Source organism: Tursiops truncatus, chromosome 9 (assembly GCF_011762595.2).
Source record: "Tursiops truncatus isolate mTurTru1 chromosome 9, mTurTru1.mat.Y, whole genome shotgun sequence".
In the NCBI taxonomy this organism is placed as follows: domain Eukaryota; kingdom Metazoa; phylum Chordata; class Mammalia; order Artiodactyla; family Delphinidae; genus Tursiops; species Tursiops truncatus.
In genome coordinates this window covers 10,255,603-10,276,966 of record NC_047042.1, presented here as the reverse complement: position 1 = coordinate 10,276,966, position 21,364 = coordinate 10,255,603, and the positions used below count along the sequence as shown (strand labels likewise).

General features: G+C 40.9%; 1 protein-coding gene across 1 annotated transcript in view; it reads left to right on the top strand.

The window, feature by feature from the left end:
• HECW1 (HECT, C2 and WW domain containing E3 ubiquitin protein ligase 1) overlaps positions 1-21,364 on the top strand; it is a 256,280-nt gene that overhangs the window by 70,438 nt on the left and 164,478 nt on the right. The window contains exons 4-5 of the mRNA XM_019940665.3: positions 3,838-3,913; positions 14,040-14,209. Coding sequence (XP_019796224.2) covers positions 3,838-3,913; positions 14,040-14,209 — 246 coding nt within the window. The remainder of the gene's footprint in view (positions 1-3,837; positions 3,914-14,039; positions 14,210-21,364) is intronic.

Here is a 21,364-nt window from a genome sequence, read left to right as displayed (position 1 = left end):
TAGTTGTCTATTGTGGTCTTGAAGTGCTGTTTTTATGTGGGAGCATCCCTGTGTAGATTGTGTCAGTCCAATATTTTTGGTGTGAGGGCTATTTCCTCAGTGTTCTGACCATTATCCCCTTGATAGGAGGTGTGATTCATGTGGTATCCAGAGCCTGCAGATGTTGGGTGGGTCCTCCTCTTTGCTGCATGGCTGTCACAGCCTTGTCAGGGGCAGGGTCTGCTCCCTAATTGTTGGAGTAGAAGCCCTGAGGGTTGGGTTTTATAAGGTTCCATTGCTGTATGTCCTATGTCCCCAAGGAGGTGAGCACAGAATCCATTGAGGCCCTTGTGGTCACAGCAAACCTATGCGCTGCCCGTGCAGGTATCTGCGGTTTTGCGCATAAGCAGCCCAAGGTCACATACCTTTCTCTGTTGTGTTCATCCCAGACCCTAGTGCTAGGCTGACAGTGGGGCCGGAGCATTGTGACTGCAGGCATTGAGGTGGTTGTGCTGCTGCCTGGGACCCAGGCTGCCTCTATGGTAGGGCTCTGCCTGGACCTTTTCACCGAGATCTGGCTCCAAGCTGCCACGTGAGGAGTGAACCCACCAGGAAAGGAACCTCTGCATACTCCTCCCCAGGGGCTGCCCACCAGGGAAACTGATATCTGAGTCCATTATCAGTCTTCCACAAAGCCCGCCAACAGCCAGAGTCGCACTTTGCTGTGAACACACTGACAGTGGGGCTTCGTTGGCGGACCCGTGCCCCACCCGGCACCACTCTGATAGTAGGGCTCCAATGGTGAACGCACATCCTATCTCAAGTGCACTAACCATGGCAGCCTGGCCCACACGCCAGGCCCTCTAGGCTGTCTCCGTGCAGCTAGACCAAGTCCTCTCCCAGGGTTCTTCCACCCGAGTTTTAGTGCCTAGCTGATGCCTGTACTAGCAGCCCCACCCAGCATGCATTTTGGGCTGGGAGGTACAGAGAGGTGGCAGCCATCAACACCAGTCTCTCTCTGCCCTTATTGCTAGCAAGCCAGCATGCAGACACTCCTTGCAAGTGGAGTACAGGCTCCTCCAGCTTCCTATCTGTCCCAGCAGACCTCCCAGCAGACAGGGATTTCTCAGAGCAAGAGCCTTCCTGTGCGGACACTCCCCCTTCACAGATCCCTTCCAGGAGCACCAGTCCCATCCTGATGCCTTTTTTTTTTTTATCCTACCCAGTTACATGGGGATCTTTCTTGCAGCTTTGGTTGTATAAGGGATCTTCTGCCAGTTTCCGGTTGGTTTTCTGTGAGAATTGTTCTGCATGTAGATGTAATTTTCACTGTCTTTGTGGGGGAGGTGAGCCCCACACACTCCTGCTCCACCCTCTTGATCCCCCCCTCCCAGAAGATTCAGCCTTGAATCTGTTAAACCATTTGCCAAGTAGGCTTGGTTGTGGAAAAAAGTTGCATGCAAAACACGGTGACACTGTGCACTGCGTCTAAGAGGGGACATCATGACCCAGTGCCCGGTGCTTGGAATAACAACTGGGCATCAGACGGGCTGAAAAGCCGAGGGAATGTGCAGACCTGAGAAGATGAGCAATTCCCTGATGTTCCCCTCAGTCTTAGGTTGTTCCAGGGTGAGACTACTTTTCCTGAGTCTTCACACCATTTTCACAGTCCGTAAATGGTAGAGCATATCTCTGTAATGCAGCAGATTTCTGAACCTCAGACCAGCCTCTGGAACTCATCTTGAGCAAAAAGCCAGGATGCAAAACCTTCCCAGACGTCTTTACTTCCTGGAAAATGTTTATCACCTGTTGCCTCCCCCTTTGTGTCATCAGTCTGGCGCTGAGATGACTTGATAAATAACGTTAGCAAAAAGCCATGAGTTAGGGAAATGTTTATGAAGTTTTAAATGTGTGTCTCCCCTCTGAACTTAGTAGCTTCTGAAAAATATACATTATCTTCTTGTCTACAGGCTTGTTTCGATGTAATAAGTATGAAGGACCTTTTTGTAAATACCTTGAATTTCCAGCAGAAAAATATTTAAATACGAGGGATCAAAATTATGTTTTAAATAAGAAGGAACAGATGTACTATTCTTTGCTATCATTGCAAGTTTAAGCTCGTTTAGACTAGCATGAAATGTGCAGTTTAATCCTACCTTTTAAACAGTGTAAAATCAAGACTCTATTAAAAGTATACTTTTTGTTGTGCCCTCAAGGAACTTATGTTCTGAGATGAAACAAGCTAGATGTTGACATCTTTAAACTAGAATTAGGAACAGTCAATTGTAATTGTCCCACATAGGCAGGTACATCACCGGAAGGGAGTGTGGCCAGCCTGCCCAAGTCTCCCATGGCCTTTGCCCAGGCATAGATTTGAAAATGAAGAAAAATCCTCAACATGAAGGAATTCTGAACCCTGATTAGGCCCATGCACATTGGCCCCTTTGAGAGCTAGGAGAGTTGTCCAACCTGAGGATGCAGCCTCTGAACTGTTGACCTCTGCTGCTTGGGGTCAGCCAGGCAAAGAGAAGAACAAACACAGACTGGGAAGGAGCAGGCTGTCCATTGTGAAGAGGGCTGATACTTCAGCCCAACCAGCGTTCTGACTCACCCCATTCCATATGTCACCCACATTTGTTCCCTCTGCTGGGCAGCCCAGCATCCCCGAAATGCCTCTTGCATGTGGGCCTAAAAGCAGACATACTGAGAAGATTGGCACACGAGCTGCAGCCGAGCATGTAGGCCCACCAGGGGCACCTGCTTTACGAGGAGGTGTTCTCATAATCCCTTTGTATTCTCCTTGGGAGAAAGCTGTGAGCCCTAGTGATGCCCGGTCATTACTCCCAGTCTCATGTAAGGCAAGATGATGGTCACATCCGGTCACAACTCTTCCAGCATCAAAAATACTGAGAGGCAGTAGGAAGAGAGCAAGCCCACAGAACCTCGAAACAGAGAGACTTTGCGCAAGAGGTCATCGAGTTCTCCATGTTTTGCTTCTTCAGTATAGATTACCTTCTAAAAAGTGGACACTGTATGGATTTGCTTAATGCTCAGATCTGTATATTATTTTCTGCAAATATATAACATATGCAAAGATAACCCTGCCTTTGAATAAATACTCAGAATCATTTCTAAGTAAAACTTGCCTAGAAGAGAATGGAAGCAGGGACTCTAGCTGCTTTGATTAATCCATTAACAGATAAATATTGAGCAGTAATGGAAAGTAAAAGATTTTGGCAACCTGGTTTGCAAATACCTACTAGACGAAGATAACCCATGTAACAACTGTGTTCTGAAACATCCCAGGAAGGCAGTTAAATAAAGAGACCTCAGAATAGCTTCTTAATGCCATGCTCGGTCTCCTCCCTAATAAACAGAATTTCCTGGAAATCTCTAGGTAGTAATACAGATCAGAAGGAATGAAGGCACAGCAGTTTAATGCTATACTTTGCTCATGGAAACATATTGTAATTACAACAGTAAACATCTATTGACCTATCATTCTACTGCCTTAGGGTCTGCTTTAATAAATACCTTTTGCAAATTTGAGTGTGAAAAGGCCTTGTTTACATAAGTGGTTATAAAGGGCCTCTAATATTACAGTAGTTATTTTTGTTGCTTTCCATTTCTCTGAAAAGTACCCCTCATCCCCACGAGCATTTCCCACTCTATTCCTGGGAAAGACATTAGGTTGCTAAAAGCTTCTTTTAATCAGTAGTAGCCTCATGAAGTCACAATGCTACTGTCTTTGTATTCCGTAGCTACAGAAATAACTGTGATTAAGCATGTTTGTATTGAAGTGTAAGTATCTATTTCAATGCTTTTTTTGCTTGTCTCCCATTTTCTGTCTTCTTACAGATTTTTAAAAGTGTTGGCTCTGATGAGACTGTGCAAGGGCAAGGGAGTCGGAGGCTGATCAGCTTTTCTCTCTCAGGTGTGTATTGCTCATATGAAGGCCTTGTGGAGTGAATAAGAAGGTCAGTCAACAGTCAGGAGACCCCTTCAATTTGACTCTTACCTATAAGTTACTCAACATCTCTGTGCCTCAGTTTCTCCACCTGTAAAACAAAATTTTAAAATACCCGCTCCATTCCCCTGTTGCCTAAAAAATAGGCACAACCTAAAAGTTGAGAGTTATGTTTTATTTGGTGGGAATTTTTAGGACTTCAAGCCGGGGAGGTAGCGTGTCAAGTAACCCCAAGAGAACTGCTCAGAGGAGGCAAGGGTAGGGCTAGGATATATAGGAGTTTTGGGGTTTTTTTAAATTTATTATTGTATTGGTTACAGCTGATTTTCTTTTTTTTTTTTACATCTTTATTGGAGTATAATTGCTTTACAATGGTGTGTTAGTTTCTGCTTCATAACAAAGTGAATCAGCTATACATATACATACGTTCCCATATCTCTTCCCTCTTGTGTCTCCCTCCCTCCCACTCTCCCTATTCCACCCCTCCAGGCGGTCACAAAGGACCGAGCTGATCTCCCTGTGCCATGCGGCTGCTTCCCACTAGCTATCTACCCTACGCTTGGTAGTGTATACAGGAGTTTTGCACAAAAGGGCAGGTAGTCTGAATGTCAGAAGATTACTGTTAAGTAAAGAAAACCAGATGATCTCAAGTTAAAGCATTTAGTGCTTTTCTATGTTTGGGAAGATGCAAGAGTCTGCATTCCTTTGATATGCACCTCAGCTATCTGGGGCCAGTATCCTGTGTTTTCATATCCTGAGTTTCCTCAGGGCTCACCAACTCACCATGGGTGGTGGCTGCAGTCGCTGATGACTGTGACATCCTTTGTTTACTGATATGGCAGGAAACATTCCATTTCTCACCCCTTGACCTCATAAGGGTACAAGAGGATTCAATAAGGAATAGATGCATTCCTTAGATGAGTTGAGATGATGAGAAGAGAAGCTACCGTTCTACTTTTCCTTCGTGGCTAACTAGCAGTAATTGAGAGTTTATAAAGTGGAGGTAGGGGAAAGCCTGAGGCAAGCAGCAGCTAGCAGACCCTTGGTCTAAATAAAATGTCACATGAAATCCAGTTGGTAAAACAGATTAAACACTGAGCTGCTCAAAAAAGTACACTTGTGGAAAGATCAGTGAAATCCAAAAAAAGCCTTGTCATTTAGTTAATCATAATTAGTTAATAGTTAAGAGTAATTTAGTTAATTTTTTAGTTTTCATCATGTACCTTAGTTCTTAACCTGTTAACAGTAAGGGAGACTGGGTAGACTCTTCTATGAATCTAAAGTAATTTCAAAATTAAAACTATAAACAAAAACTGAGTTGCTCTGGCTAAAATGATATACAGAGTTCAGAGCCCCATGCACTCAATTTCACCCTATGTGGTCTTTGTGAAGACACAATGGCATGAAACTGTAGGGCACAGAACTGTTCAGCACAGTTTGAAAACTATTGCTTAACTTATTATCAAACCAGCAAATACTGTAGGCCATAAATATCAGAGATCTGAGATCACAGAAATGAAGTTCATGAGTGTCCTTGGGAGATGGATGGTCACCTGAGGCTTTTCATGTCTAAGTGAGCCCCCAGTAAAGCAAACGTGTGTCTAAAAATCCATTGATAAGTGATAATAACAAGGTTAATATACAACATGTCAGTCCTTTCCTCTATACCAGCAATGAACAAATGGAACTTAAGTTAAAAACGCAATACCATTAACATTAGCACCTCCCCAAAATGAAATACTTAGGTATAAATCTAACAAAATGTTGATATGGACAAGATGTTTATAGGGAAAACTACAAAACTCTAATGAATTAAATCAAAGAAGAATGAAATAAATGGAGATATATTCCATGTTCATGGATGGGAAGACTTAATACTGTAAAGATGTCAGGTCTTTCCAAACTAATGTATAGAATCAATGCAATCCCAATCAAAACTCCAGCAAGTCATTTTGTGAATTCTGACAAACTGATTCTAAAATTTATAGTGAGAGGCAAAAGACCCAGAATAGCCAACGCAATGTTGAGGAGAATATCAAAGTTGGAGGACTGATGCTACACAACTTCAAGACTTACTATAAAGCTGCAGTAATCAAGACAGTGTGGTACTTGTGAAAAAAAGAAAAAAAACAGAAAAATAGATAAATGAAATAGACTAGAGAGCCCAGAAATAGACCCCCATGTAGTCAGCTGATCTTTGAAATATGAGCAGAGACAGTACAGTTGAGCAAAATAGTCCCTTCCACAAATGGTGCTGGAACAACTGGACATCCACATGCAAAAAAAACATGAATCTAGACACAGACCTTATACCCTTCACAAAAATTAACTCAAAATGAGTCATAGACCTAAATGTAAAACACAAAACTATAAAACTCCTGGAAGATAACATAGGAGAAAACCTAGATGACCTTGGGTAGGGTGGTGCCTTTCTAGATACAACACCAAAGACACAATGCATGAAAAAAAATTGATAAGATGGACTTCATTAAAATTAAAAACTTCTGTTCTGCCAAAGACAATGTCAAGGGAATGAGAAGACAAGCCACAGACTCAGAGAAAATATTTGCAAAAGACGCATCCGATAAAGGAAAGTTAATCCAAAATATACAAAGAACTGTTAAAACTCAACAATATGAAAACAAACAACCCAGTTGAAAAATGGGCCAAAGATCTTATGATCTTGTCAGACATCTCACCAAAGAAGCTATACAGGTGGCAAGTAATCATATGAAACGGTACTCCACATCATATGCCATTAGGGAAATGCAAATTAAAACAGCGACTAGATACCAGCTATGTACCTATTGCAATAGCTCAAATCCAGAACACTGAAAACACCAGATGCTGGTGAGGACGTGGAGCAAAAGGAACTCACATTTATTGCTGGTAGGACTGCAAAATGGCACAGACACTCTGGAACACAGTGTGGTGGTTTCTTTCAAAACTAAACATTCTCTTACCGCATGACCCCATGATCACATTCCTTGGAAATTACCCAAATGGAGTAATTTTCATACAAAAACCAAACACAGATATTTACAGCAGCTTTATTTATGATTGCCAAAACTTGGAAGCCATCAAGATGTCTTTCAGTAGCTGAATGCATAAATAAACCGTGGTACATTCAGATAATGGAATATTATTCGGTGCTAAAAAGAAATGAGCTATCAGGCCATGAAAAGACATGGAGGAATCTTGAACGCGTATTACTCATTGAAAAAAGCCAGTCTGCAAAGGCTACGTACTGTATGATTTCAACTATATCACACTCTGGAAAAGGTAAAACTATGGAGATGATAAAAAGATCAGTGGTTGCTGGGAGATAGGGGAAGGAGAGATGAATAGGCAGAGAACAGAGGATTTTTAGGGCAGTGAAAATACCCTGTATGGTACAGTAATTATGGGTACACGTCATGATGCATTTATCAATGCCCAGAGAGTGTACAATGCCAAGAGTGAATTGTAACGTAAACGATGGATTTTGGGAAAAGAAGTGAAGTATCTCTCAACTGTGATTATGATGTGTCGATGTAGGCTCATCAGTTATAACCAATGTACCACTCCGGTAGGGGATGTTGATAATGGGGGAGGCGATGCATGTGTGGGCAGGCAGTATATGGGAAAATCCCTGTACCTCCTTTTAATTTTGCTGTGAATCTAAAACATTAAGTCTTAAAAGAAACCCATTGACAACATTAGCATGTGTCTGTCTAGGTTTAAAAAGAAAAGAAAAAAGAAGAAACTCAATACTTTTGTATTACTAGGACAGAAAACTAACAACTCCTGATTTGTTATTCTTATGTTCCCATTGAAATGCTTGATAACAATTATTTGTACAAACCTTCAGAAACAGTAGAAACGAGGAAAACTACTCTACTGTCTGCCAGAAGTGAAGAATTTTCACTAACCAAAGCTCACTAAAATCCTAAAGCCTAAGAGGGATGCCATACAGGAGGGACCGCATGGGGCTGGGGAAGGAGACGAAATATCCATTCACTGGTTCCCATTTTGGCTCTACCATGTAGACATGGGCTCACAGACTCACCACAGGAAAGGAAACCACGCCCCCACCACCACCACCACCAGCTTGGTTCAAAAAGCTGCTTTATAAGGTGATCAGGACGGACTCATCTCCTACAGCCCCCAGTATATCATTTTTCTTACACTTATCGCAAGGAAAAGATTGCCAGCAATGAAATGTGACTGGAGATGTAAACTTAGCAACTAAAGAAGCAAGCCTGGAATGGTCGTGGAAGTGTAATACTTAGTAGTTGAATATGTATATGTTTAATTCACTACGTCTGTCAAGGAAAAATAAAAGTAAATACTGCTTAAAGTAGCATAATCAATTCCATGCCTCAAAGAAAGATGAGATAAAAAGATCATCAAATGTACAGCTAAGCAAAGCCCACAAAGTATCAAAAGGTTGACTAGATGCTGGTCATCTCCAGGTGTAAAAGTAGGGACGAGGATTCCAATAGCAGCTCGTTGGACAACCAAACTAACTAAAGATGGACAATACCAGGGATACACAACCTACTCATGGATAAAGAATAGACATTGTGGCTTGAAGAATGTGTGGAGAATAGATTCTACCTTAAAAAAAAAAAAAAAGTTGAAGGACATAACACGCAAGAGGAAAAAGACAAGTATTTTGTTGGCAAATATCTGCTCAAGAGAAATAAGGGATTTATCACTCGTCTGCTTGTACTCTCTATAAAATACAGGAAAGTGCAGGACCTATTAAGTAAGAGGTCTAGGATGAAGAAAACTGGTAAGGGATTTCTTTGAAGTTCTTTGAAGCTAAAAGAAAGTCAAGTGTATCTGTTTCCTGTTGCTGCTGTAACAAGCTACCACAAAGTTAGTGGCCTGAAACAAGACATGTATTCACTCAGTTCTGGAGATCAGAAGTCGAAAATGAATCTTAAGGGACTAAAATCAGGGTGTCAACAGGCAGGGCTGGTACTCTTCTGGGGCCTCCTGAGGAGAATGCACTCCTCATCTCTTTCAGGTTCTAGAGTCTACCTGCATGTTTTGGTTCGTGGCTGCATCACTCCAATCTCTGCTCTGTTGTCACATCACTTTCTCCTCATTTTGCCCCTCCTTCCTCCATTTTATAAAGACTCTTATAATTACATTGGGCCTAACTGGATAATCCAGGCTAATCTCTCCATCTCAATAAAGGTCCTTCACCACATCTGCAAAGTCCCTTTTACCATGTAAGGTGACATATTCACAGGTTCCAGGGATTAGGTTATGGTCATCTGTGAGGGACCATTTTTCTGTCTATCATAGTCAAGGAGAGATTTAAAATAAATTCTAAAAGATGCAATCACAGAATTCAAAGAGAGCTTTTAGAAAGCAGTAAGAGCATACTCACCACTACAGAATTAGAATCAATGATATGGTAGACTGACTTGAGCTTCTCTCGTAGAAAATATAGAAGAAGGGTCAGACATAAAAAGGATAAGGAAGTAAAAAGATGGATGACGTATACAGAGCCAATACATAGATATTTAATGATTTTGATGAAATGATCGGAACAAATTGAAAGGAAATAATAGGAGAAAGGTTTCTTGAGTTCAATGTGATTTTGAATCTTTAAATTAGACTATAAGGTGCTAAGAAAAAAATGTATGCACAGAGACCAACATCTAGACAAATGCCAATTTTTTTAAAGAAATTTTCAAATGCAGACACAGTAGACATCTGAGTGGAAAAAGCATGATACTTACAAAAGAATAAACCATGTTAATCTCAGACTTGTCTTCTTATCATACAGAATGCTAAAATCATGAAACAAAGGCTACAGAGTTTTAAGGGTAGCATGTTTTAGCCGAAGATTTCTGTGCCCACCAGGTTGTCATTTATGTAAGAAGGCAAGAAAAACACATTCTCAGGTTTGCTAGGGCTCAAAGAACTTCATCTTTGCATCTTATCTAAAGTAATATGTGAACATCCACGCCAGCATACAGAGAGATTAATTTAAGAAAACTCAAGAACTGGAGATACTGCATATAATTGGACTGCTTTTCTTTTTAGAATTTAAAATGAGAAATAGCCAGAAAGATAGATCATGGAATTGTCTCCTCTGGAAAATTTCCAGAACGGAGTAGCATGTCAAAGCAAGATTGTTGATGCAAATGCTTTACTTCTCAAATCTGTTTATATATTCAGTTTTTACCACTCCTTGGTGGTAATAAATTTCCTGTGTAACTACTATCCCTTTAATTTTCAGTGAATTAACACTACAACCTTAAAAATCATAAATGCAAATACAGATTTTTTTCACAAGTATTGGAGACAATTTAAATATTCAAAATTACCACAGAGCCAAATAATTATATACTGTTTAAGAATTATGTATACAAAATGTTCTAAAAGACATGGGACATCCTTATGGTATAATCTAGGCAAAAGAAACAATTTAGGGTACAAATTTGTATAGAAGTATGGTTGCAACTATGCAAAGAAAATTACTGAAAGGCAGTAAAAAAAAAGTCTAGCAATGTTTGCCACTATGCAGTACAATTTGAAATAATTTAAAAATTCTGTTTCTTTTCCTTCTATATTTAAAAAAGTTACAGTAGGCATCATGTTTATCATCAGAACAAAAAACAATGCAGGAAAAAATGGGGGAAAATTAAGTATTTTCCCATTAATGTATCATTTACTGTTGGAAAATCACAAAACTCTGTGTTCTTATAGACATCCATTCCAACAATCTCATAGTTGAAGAAACTGAGACCTGAAGAAGTTTTTTTCTAAAGTTACAAAGTTCAATAGAGAGTGTTCCAGAACTAAAATCTGGATATACTGACTCCCAGCCGAATGTTCTTTTAACTCCTAATTAGCTCCTTATTGCAGCAGTTTTCAAACATTTTTACTCCGTGAAACATATATTTTTATAAGTATACAAATTGAACTTAAACTATAAAAGCTCACTGAAGGGCATGAAAGGAGGCATGAAAAAATGAAGAAACCTATGTTCTTGAATAGGAAGTATTGTAAAGTTACCATTTCTCCCAAAATTAATCTATAGATTCAATGCAATTCCAATCAAAATCTCAATTTTTTGGAGGGGAGCTGATTAAAAAATTAAAAGATTAATCCGGAAGAATAAATGTGTGACTGGTAAAGAAAGATGTTTTCTTTTGGAAAAAAACAAGAACAATAAAGAGTAACTAGGCTTATCAGGTATCAGACGTATGATAAAAACATTATGCAGATTTAGACAAGTTGTTTGATGGAAGAGAATTTTTTTAAAAAACCCATTTATGGGCTTCCCTGGTGGCGCAGTGGTTGAGAGTCCGCCTGCCGATGCAGGGGACACGGGTTCGTGCCCCGGTCCGGGAGGATCCCACATGCTGTGGAGCGGCTGGGCCCATGAGCCATGCCCGCTGAGCCTGCGTGTCCAGAGCCTGTGCTCCGCAACAGGAGAGGCCACAACAGTGAGAGGCCCGCATACCGCAAAAAAAAAAAAAAAAAAAGACCCATTTATGCTTGAGAATTTGACCTATGCCAAAGTTGTCATTTTTATTAAAAGGTAATATCACATAATGGTTAAAAACACAGACTTTGGAATCAAAGAAGTAGGTTCAAATTTCATTTCTGACATTGACCAACTCTGAAGACCTGGTCAAGTTACTTAACTCAGAAACCTCTATTTTCTCTTCCTCAAATTAGGGATGTAATAACTATCTTGTAGAGTTTGTGGTTAGGATTAAATCAGATAATGTATTTGAAGGGCATAGAATGGTCCCCAGAATTTAGTAGCTAATCAATAAATGACAGGCAGTAGTGGTGGAGGTGATGAAGGTGATGGTAGTCATTATTTTATGAGGGATAAATTTATATGTCTGTCACACTCTGGACCATATTCCCCAACACCACCCCCAGATTTGATGGTCCACTGGGAGAACTCAGCATGCAGTCATACTCATGACTCTAATCAGTAGTCAATGACATTGACTATAATCAGTGTAATCAATTACATTGAAAAGATACACAGCAAATTGCAAAGGAAAAAGTGCCTGAGATGAAGTTTGGAGGAAACCAGGCACAAGTTTCCATGAGTCCTCTCTCACTGGAGTCACACAGCTTGGGTTTATTTCTCCCAGCAACAAGTTGTGAAATACTATGAAATACTATATACCAGGGAAGCTCATTACAGACTCAAGAGCCCAAGGTTTTGATTGGGGGCTGGTCATACGGCCGAAGTGCTCCTAGCACCTACCAAAATTCCAGACTCCCAGAAGAAAAGCAGGTGTTCAGCATAAACCACGTAGTTTGCACAGACACTTGAGGCACAGAGAGCCACTCTTATCAATTCTGAGATGTGGGAACCCTCCTGAGATCCAAGTTCCCAGATCCTAGCCAAGGACCAACCCCAGAAACAGAGCTTTCGAAGGAGAGAAGTCTCGGGCTGCTTTGTTACTTCTTTTCTGCACACATTCCCATGGGTGTAGCCTGGGTTTTGCAAATTTCTGTGATGTTTGTACTTTCTAACCTTTATTCCGCCTCATGGCAGTATATTATAATGCAAGAGAGTAAGAATAATTTCATTATGGAGACATCCTTGAATCAACTCAAAATAACATTGAAGTAAATGCACATGAAAAATTCTGTACTTTTTTCATCAGTAACAAATGCCTCCAACACCTCACAACTTATACCATACTTGAGAATCAGTTCAATGTATTTTTACCTGTTTCTTTCACTTATATATAAATATGAACAATTTTGGGGGAAAAGTACTTTGATAATAGAAAAATTTTAATTATATTTTTTGATATCATATATTTCTAATATAAGATGATTTTAAATTATCTCAGAACAGCCATAAACCATTATCACAAATGACCTCTTTCTCTCTCCCCCACACAGAGCATGAAATTGTACATGATCAGACATTTTCAATTACATGGAACGGCTCAGTTGTCAAAGCCTTCCCACCCGACCACACGGTCTCTCCTCAGAACTCTCCTCACTGATGTGCATTAGCTCTATGGAGGCCATGTTTTTTCCTTTCCTCCAATGTCTGTGCTCTTTGCTCTTTTTTTTTTTACCATCTTTTTTTTTTTTTTTTTTTGCGGTACGCGGGCTTCTCACTGTTGTGGCCTCTCCCGTTGTGGAGCACAGGCTCCGGACGCGCAGGCTCAGCAGCCATGGCTCACGGGCCCAGCTGCTCCGCGGCATGTGGGATCTTCCCGGACCGGGGCACGAACCCGTGTCCCCTGCATCGGCAGGCGGACTCTCAACCACTGCGCCACCAGGGAAGCCCTCTTTGCTCTTTTAATCCTCACCTTTCTCTTTATTTCTTCTGATGCACTGTCTCCTTACTCAGTGAAAATCATATTTATTGTGAGGCTAGAGCCCTTGGTTTTCTGTCTTCTATTTGAAGAAGTGGTTCCTGCTTCCCTGATGGTGCAGTGGTTAAGAATCCACCTGCCAATGCAAGGGACACGGGTTCAAGCACTGGTCTGGGAAGATCCCACATGCCACAGAACAACTAAGCCCGTGCGTCACAACTACTGAGCCTGCACTCTAGAACCCGTGAGCCACAACTACTGAACCCATGCACCTAGAGCCCGTGCTCTGCAACAAGAGAAGCCAACACAATGAGAAGCCCGCACACCGCAACAAAGACCCAACACAGCCAAAAATAAAATAAAATTCACCTGGACCTACTGAATTTTCCAAGTTGGCTTTCCTCCCTCAGTGTGCACCAGGTTTCCCGAGGTGACCCTCAGCCCCTCACCCCAACCTGCCTGAGGAACGCCAGAAGCCCAGACCACTAGGGGCCAACAGTCCTCTCTTGAAAAGCATAGTGACCACAATGCCAGTCTTGACTTATTACAGACACTTCTTAACCAAAACAATTTAATACAGTAAATGTTCACTTAAATCAGTAAATGTTCCATGTAATGGGTTCTGGAGACATATCAGTCTATATTTGTAATGAGGTGGAAAATGGTCTAAAGATTGAAAAACATTTTACACGTTTCAGATGGACTCTTCTTGTGTGAAGCCTAATATAATCTTTAACCTTGCTAACACACATGATATTAGAATATCCTCTGTTTTATAGATTTCCAGGCCATGGGGTTGAAGAAAGGGATGTTTTTCAACCCAGACCCTTACCTGAAGATTTCCATTCAGCCTGGGAAGCACAGCATCTTCCCTGCCCTCCCACACCACGGACAGGAGAGGCGATCCAAGATTATCGGCAACACCGTGAACCCCATCTGGCAGGCCGAGGTGAGTGCCCTGGCCCTGAAAAGGAGCTTAAGGGACAACAAAACCGTTGACCCTGAAGCCCACATGCTACTCCCTCCCTCCTTGGAGCCCCAAACTCTGCTGCTAAGTTCATGGTTCTCTTGGTCCTGGAAAGTCACCATGTTCTCTTTGGATTACAACTCCTAGAGATCTTGATTAATCTCACAGCGTGGGACCATGAAACTATTCATTGCAGCTGCACTCAGTAGCCATACACAGTCAGCCTTCTGTATCTGCAGGTTCTGCATGTAGGGATTCAACCAACCTCGGATGGAAACTATTTGGGGAAAAAAAAAATTCCAGAAAGCAAAACTTGAATTTGCTGCACCCAGGCACTATGTACCCAACATTACATTGTATTTTCAACTATTTACATAGCATTTACACTGTATTAGATATTGTAAGTAATCTGGAGATAACATAAAGCATACAGGAGGACGTGTGTAGGTTATATGCAAATTCTCCGCCATTTTATGTAAGGGACTCGAGCCTCCATGGATTTTGGTGTCCTCAGCGGTACTGGAACAAGTCCCCCAACATACCGAGGGACAACTATAATAGCCTCTTGCTCTGGTTCTGAACTTGCACCTGAAAGCAGGACAGGAGAAGAAGTGATGTGTTTTAATCCAAGCATTCTCATTCTTCCCACGCATGTGGTCCTTACGCAAGAGTGCCAAATTTGAATGGTGTCCCTCTGGGCCGGTTCCAGAGATTCTGAAACTGTCAGGTTTCCTAGGACAGGTAAATCCATAAGCCTTAAAATAACACTAAGATATGGGGTTGCATATTGTTTGATTGAAATAGACACGGAGGCTGATTGTTCATGCCATCTTCCTGGTTTACACAGTGCTAGGCAACTTGCTGGAGTTTCAGATAATTTGTTTTATCTGATACAGGCCCTTCTCCTCTCTTACACGTGTCTCCACCACCAGCTGGGAGCTAGGAGGTTCCTCATCAGGCTCAGCCTCCCAGTGACTAAGTCCTGTCCTAGAGAAACAGCAGGAAGTTGTCACACCCATTGACTGCCTAGCTCCCTGCTTTAGCTTGAGGGGATAACCTGCAAACTGCATGGCTTGGGAGACAGCGGGGTTTAGGGCATGGAAATGCCACAGTATATAATGTAGGAGTTAAAAGTACAGATCTGCAGTCACACAGACCTTGGTTCAAATCCCAGCCCCGCCAGTTGTATAACTTGGAGAAATCAGTTATCCTCAATCTGGGCATCAGATTATCCTCATCAGGCTGGTGCTGATGGAAATGTGTTACTACTACCCTGGGCACTCGCTCTGGGCGGGGTTCCTTCCTTTATTGTTCAAAGTAGATCATCTCTGATGCAGAACTTTCAAGCATCCTTGACAAGAACGTGTAGATGTTTGGGGCCAAAGCTTTTTCATTGTCTCTTAAATGATACCACCTACTTCCTAGGTTTAATTTAGCCTGACCCAGGTTTTACAGAAGATCAACATTAGAGCTTTTAAGTGGCCATCAGGGAAATAGAGTTGTATTTGAACTTCTTACTACTTTGGTTATCAGCAGACTCTAAAGCACCCACAGGACCGCTAGCATGGAATCGTGAATCTTACATTATTTGTTTCTTCAGTCCTGGCTGTTCTCGCCAATTATTTATGGACTCCTCACTCCATTCCTGGAGATAATACAAGATGCCACAGGAATTTATAGCACATGAAAAAAAAAAAAAAGCCTCTCCTAAAGAACTTTAGAGCAGCTTGTACTAAGACATTTAGTCATAAAGGTGTTATAAGTCTCAAAGAACATTTATAAAATCCAGTACCATCAGAATATGTTTTGGCTAAAAATGTCAGCTAGAATCCACTTTAAGTCCTGAAATTATTTCCGAATCTTTAGTTCAGTTATACTTTGCAAGGACACAGGCCAACCCTCACTCTCCCTCTGCTCTTGACCTCCTTGTTCTTTCCAGTGTGCTGTGGTGGAGGTCGGCTTCCTAAGGTAAGTTTCACCACATGTCTCCCTGACAAGGCTCAGACTGAGGATAACTGATTTCTCAAGTTAAACAGCAAGGAACTGGCTGAGCCGTGATTTAAACCACAGCGTGGTTTGCGTGATTGCAAAGCTGTATTTTCAAACCCCTAAATTAGCTTACAGTACCCAGAGCTCAAATGTGGGAGTCTCAGCCCCGAGGCAGAACATTCAAGGCCTCAGTGACCCAGCATTGCTTTCCACTTGTGTCAGTTAGGGATGCCTCAGGCTCTAAGCTAGAGGAAGCCTGGTCAGCTGTGATATTTCTCACAAACCGGAAGTCCAGAAGGAGGTGGTCCAGGCAGTGCAGCTACTGAGTATGGCCACCAGGGACCCAAGCTCTCTGGGTCTTGCCACTACACCTTAGCAGGTGGCTCTCTTCTTCCTGTCTTAAAGCCTCCAAACCCAAGTTCCAGGTAGGAAGAAAGCAAAAAAAACGAAGAAGCTTTCTCCTTGAAAGGCTTTGAATTACTATCCTGTAAGAGAAGCCCTATTACCTATCACAGGACCTCACCTGGTTGGGAAAATCTGGTGTTTCGCTTCCCTGACTCTCTCGTCGGGAGGGCCGGGGACTAGACGGTTGAACGTAGGTGTTGAATAAACCAGTTTATAGTGTCTGCAATGTGCTTCGGCTTTACTTTCCAGCACCTTTTACCTCCCACATGACACTAAGACCACTGTCAGTAGCTGCTGTCCCCCAGGGCCCCTTGTGCTTTCACATGGCTGCATAAATTGTGTCTTTGCTTATATCTGCCTAATCTGTACATCCTCAACTAATTCAACCAGAGATTCCTGCTCACGCATCAATTCTCAGCTAAAATACCACCTCCTACCTGGCACCCCATCCCAGGCCTCAGAAGGAAAGTGCTTCCTCCTCTTTGCTCCTTTGTCCAGACCTCTACAGTGTCTTCTATTTGCACAGCTGTCTTCCTCACGAGACTTTGAGCTCTTCAAGGAAAGGAATCACATCCAATTTATCTTGATACCTCCAGTTCCTGGACCTAATACTACTAGGTTCTATAGGGATTACTATGCCAAGCAGTGTTTGAAACATTTTATATAATTAACTTATTTCATCCTCACAACAACCCTGTGAAATAGATACTATTATTATCCCCATTGAAAGATGAGGAAACCAAGGCACAGAGAAGTCAAGTGAATTTCCCAAGGTCACACAGCTGGTAAATGGCAGAACCAGAATTTGAACCAGTTCAGAGCCTGATACTGATCAGTTTTGTGCACAGGTGGTTGTGAATAAATTCTGGAGAAAATATCCATAGCTTATATCAGATACTCAAAATGATCATTATACCTCCTCTTATTTCAGGTTAAAAAAAATCAGTTAAAATTGACAGCATTGAGTGATAAGGCCAAAGGCAGTTATCAAAAGCTTAAATTCGTCTTTCCTGCTAATCATATGAGCCCCTCCTTCTGGAGGATATGTTTGAAGGATAAATGAATTTTTTTTTTTAATGGGGGAAAGCAAGGTGAAGTTCTCATGGCTGATTATTCATTCATTTAAGAAATATTTATTGTGCATGTACTCTGTATTAGAAATCGAAGCAGCAAAAATGATGGATAGATGAGACCCTGCAGGCTAGTGGAAGGAGAAAATACGATGAAATAAATGTCCTAATCAAGGTGTGGACAGAATGCTGCAAAGCACTGAGGGAAGATCTCACAGAGGGTGTGCTCTTGGACTTGGGTCTTGACAAGTGGCAGGATATTTGGGGGACGGGGAGAGCATTCCAGGTGGATGGAACATGTGCAAAGGTACCAGGGCAACCACAGACACTTAGGGGACTGTTCAGAAATGTCATGTGGGTGGCGCTTGTGGTGTTCTCAGATAAGAGATGGCGACTGGGCTGGGCTTATTTCAATCATGCATATCTGGCGTGGTTTCCTGATTGCTTACAAATGGAAGCTAATGTTGGCTTCTGGGGTCTCACATTGCACCGTAGTGAGTGAAATGAAGATTCCCTGTTCCTGCAAGATTCATGCAAGTCTTTAAATCTGTATGCAAGGAGGTAAAGGAGAACTAAACTGTCCTACTTTCCGTATTTGTTGATTAACATACCAAGGATGTTCAGTGAGAAATAATTGAAGTTGCCTGCACTTAAGAGCAAGAATACCCTTTAATGTGTAGTTTAAATGCTCAATTTATTTCTTTGATTAATGTTGCATTAAAGTCTTACGTGGTTTTTTTCAAATTTATTCAAGTTCAAACTGGAAACATACTTTTGCTAATTAAAACATGATAAATCTGAGAAAAAATAAAGTTACTGTCAGAAGTTTTAAATGAGGGAAAATTGAGAGAAATACATGTTAAACATAATGCAAACTAAAGAAATTAAAAAGAAGACTTCCATGGTGATTGATTTATCTCCTCTTTTTTATTCCTGTAATTAGAAACTGTTTTCACTCTGGGAACACTGTCCTTGACTTTTAGGTCTGTTTACTCTCCAGTATGGTTATAATGAGCGTTTATAAGACTATAGCTTCACAGAGAAGTTAAACAGAAACAGCAGCAACTAAAGTGTCTCGGGTTATCTGTTCAGAGTGCTTACGTAGACTGTATATTTGTACCTCTAAGTAAAACAGGGAACTCCTAAAAGCAGAGTCTCAGAAACATCAAGAAGATTGATTATATTAAAATCAGGCCTGGGGCCCTGGTATATAGTAATCTCTACCCCATTCTCCCTGTCTCTGCCCTCAAAGCTGGGTGGATTAATCCCCATACATGCGCTATTGGCTACTCCAGTCTGGTCATAAGATTAGAAGATTAGGTAGATAAGGCCTGGCCTTGTGGAATTTACATTAATGTGAGAAAAGCAAAACAAAATAAATAACAAGATAATTTCAATGGAAGACAAGTAACATGAAGGAACCACCACATCATAATATGATGTATTTGATGGAAAAGAGCTGCCTTAGATAGCGGTGGTCCAAGAAGGCCTTTCTGAGTTGCTGTCATGTGAACTGAGAAGCCAGACATACAGACCAGGCTGGATGTGCATTTCAGACAGAGGAAACAGCCAGTGTGAAGTCCTGCATATAACGGGTTTGGATGTCTAAGCAAGAAGGTCACGGTGGCTGGAGGATGGCAAGTGTGGAAGGGATGGGGTGGAGTCTAAGACGAAGTTGGAGAGAGAGGCAGGGACCAGCATCTTGTAAATTCTGGAAAGTGGTTGGGGTTTTATTGTAAATGTGGTAAGAAGCCATTGGAGCAGGGAAGCATCACACTGATTAAAATTTTATACAAATGGTCCTGCTGCTCTGTGTGGATTGGATTACAAAGAGGCTAAGATGAAAGCAGTCGATTTCGCTGCTGGCTCTCATGGAGCAGCATGTTGGCACACTAACGCAAAACCACCTAGAAAAGCCAGATAAAATACAAAACGTAAAAAATGGTGATGACATCTGAGAATGGTTTAATCAACCAGAACTCTTGTAGTCAGGCTCCTGGAGAGAAAGGAATTGCAAGTGAGCCATCTTTCTGCTACTACTTTTTAGAAGAGGGATAAGCAAGTAGGCAAAAAGCTACTGAAGGTCAAAGAGGAGTTTGCTGTAATCTCACAGTACTGAAAAGGCAAACTAGGAGTTCTGGATCCTCCAAGGAGGAGGTGGCCTAGGAAACCCCAGATTCTCACATGGACCCCTGGCTAGCTAAGTACAGGATCAGGGCCAAGCTATGGTAGAAAACTTTAAGACAGCTCAGACAGCTCAGTCCCTGATTAAATAAAATAATCTGACCCCACTAACAATAAAAACAGACACATGGAGGTTTATTATTGGAGTTATTAGACATAGATTTTAAATACTTTTTATGTGTTTTTAAACTTAAAAAGCTAGACATAAACAATAAAACGGTAACTATAAAATGCCCTAAATTGAAAATTAAGCAGGAAAAGCTCCTTAAAAATCTGACTCAAAGAAGAAATCACAACAAAAACTAGAAAATATTTTGAGCTAAATAACAATGAGTATATGACATATCTAAACTTGTGGGATGCAGCTAAATTAGAAAAGAAGAAGAGCTGAATATCACTGTTTGAGTTTCCATGTGAATAAGCTATAAAATTAAGAGCAAATCAAACAAAAAGAGCAGAGGGTAGTATAATGAAGATAAGTGCAAAAATCACTGAATTAGAAAACAAATGCATAACAGAGAAAATTAACAAAAATCAAAATGTGTTCTTATATTTATTAAAAAGATAAGAGAATATTATAACATTTATGCTAGTAAATTTGAATGGAAAATTCCTAGAGCAACATATCTTACTAAACTGATACAAGAATAAACAGAAATGCTGAGTAGTCTTTTATCTCTTAAGGGAATTTGGTATGTAATTTAAAACGTTTCTACAAGGAAATTCCTAGGACAAGGATTGTCACTATTGAATTCTCCTAAACATTTAATGAAATAACAATGATCTTGTAGAAATTCTTCCAAAGAAAAGAAAATTGTTTTAAGAGGTCAGCTTGTTTTATAAGACCAGCAAAACTTTGATACCGAAATCTGACAAGGTCAATACAAAAAATGCAAATTACAGTCCAAGCTCTCTCATGAAAATCTGTGCAGTTATCCTAAATAAAACATTGGCTAATTGAATCCAGGAATATAAAAAGGCTAATACTTTACCAAATTGTGTTTATTCCAAGAATACAAATGCTAAAAAAATATCAATCAATGCAGCAGTTTCTCTCTGGCACCAGTGAACTCATCATTTTCTGAACTCCAGCTGAACAAAAAAGGGAGTAACTAGTTGTCTATGCTATGGTTTATAACAGGCAGACTTCCCACAAATCTGCCAATGGTAAAACACCCGGGAAGCAATTAGACACAAAACTTGTTCACAAAAGTGTGCCAACGTTACCAGAAGTTCACCTAATTTCTAGTTCATGAACTTCCCTCCAGTATCTGGTATAATAACTGCTTAGGACTTCAACCAGATCTGCACTTCCAGATCACTGCTATTGATTTTTTGTTCAAAGTCACCAAGCTGTATGCTCCCCACAGCAAATGTTCCATACGATACCCAGTTAGGAAAATCACATATGGAGAATGTGCTTAAAAACTATTGATACCATAATGGTAAACATTTCATTCTCTTAAAAACAACAGCAATCTTCCTGTTA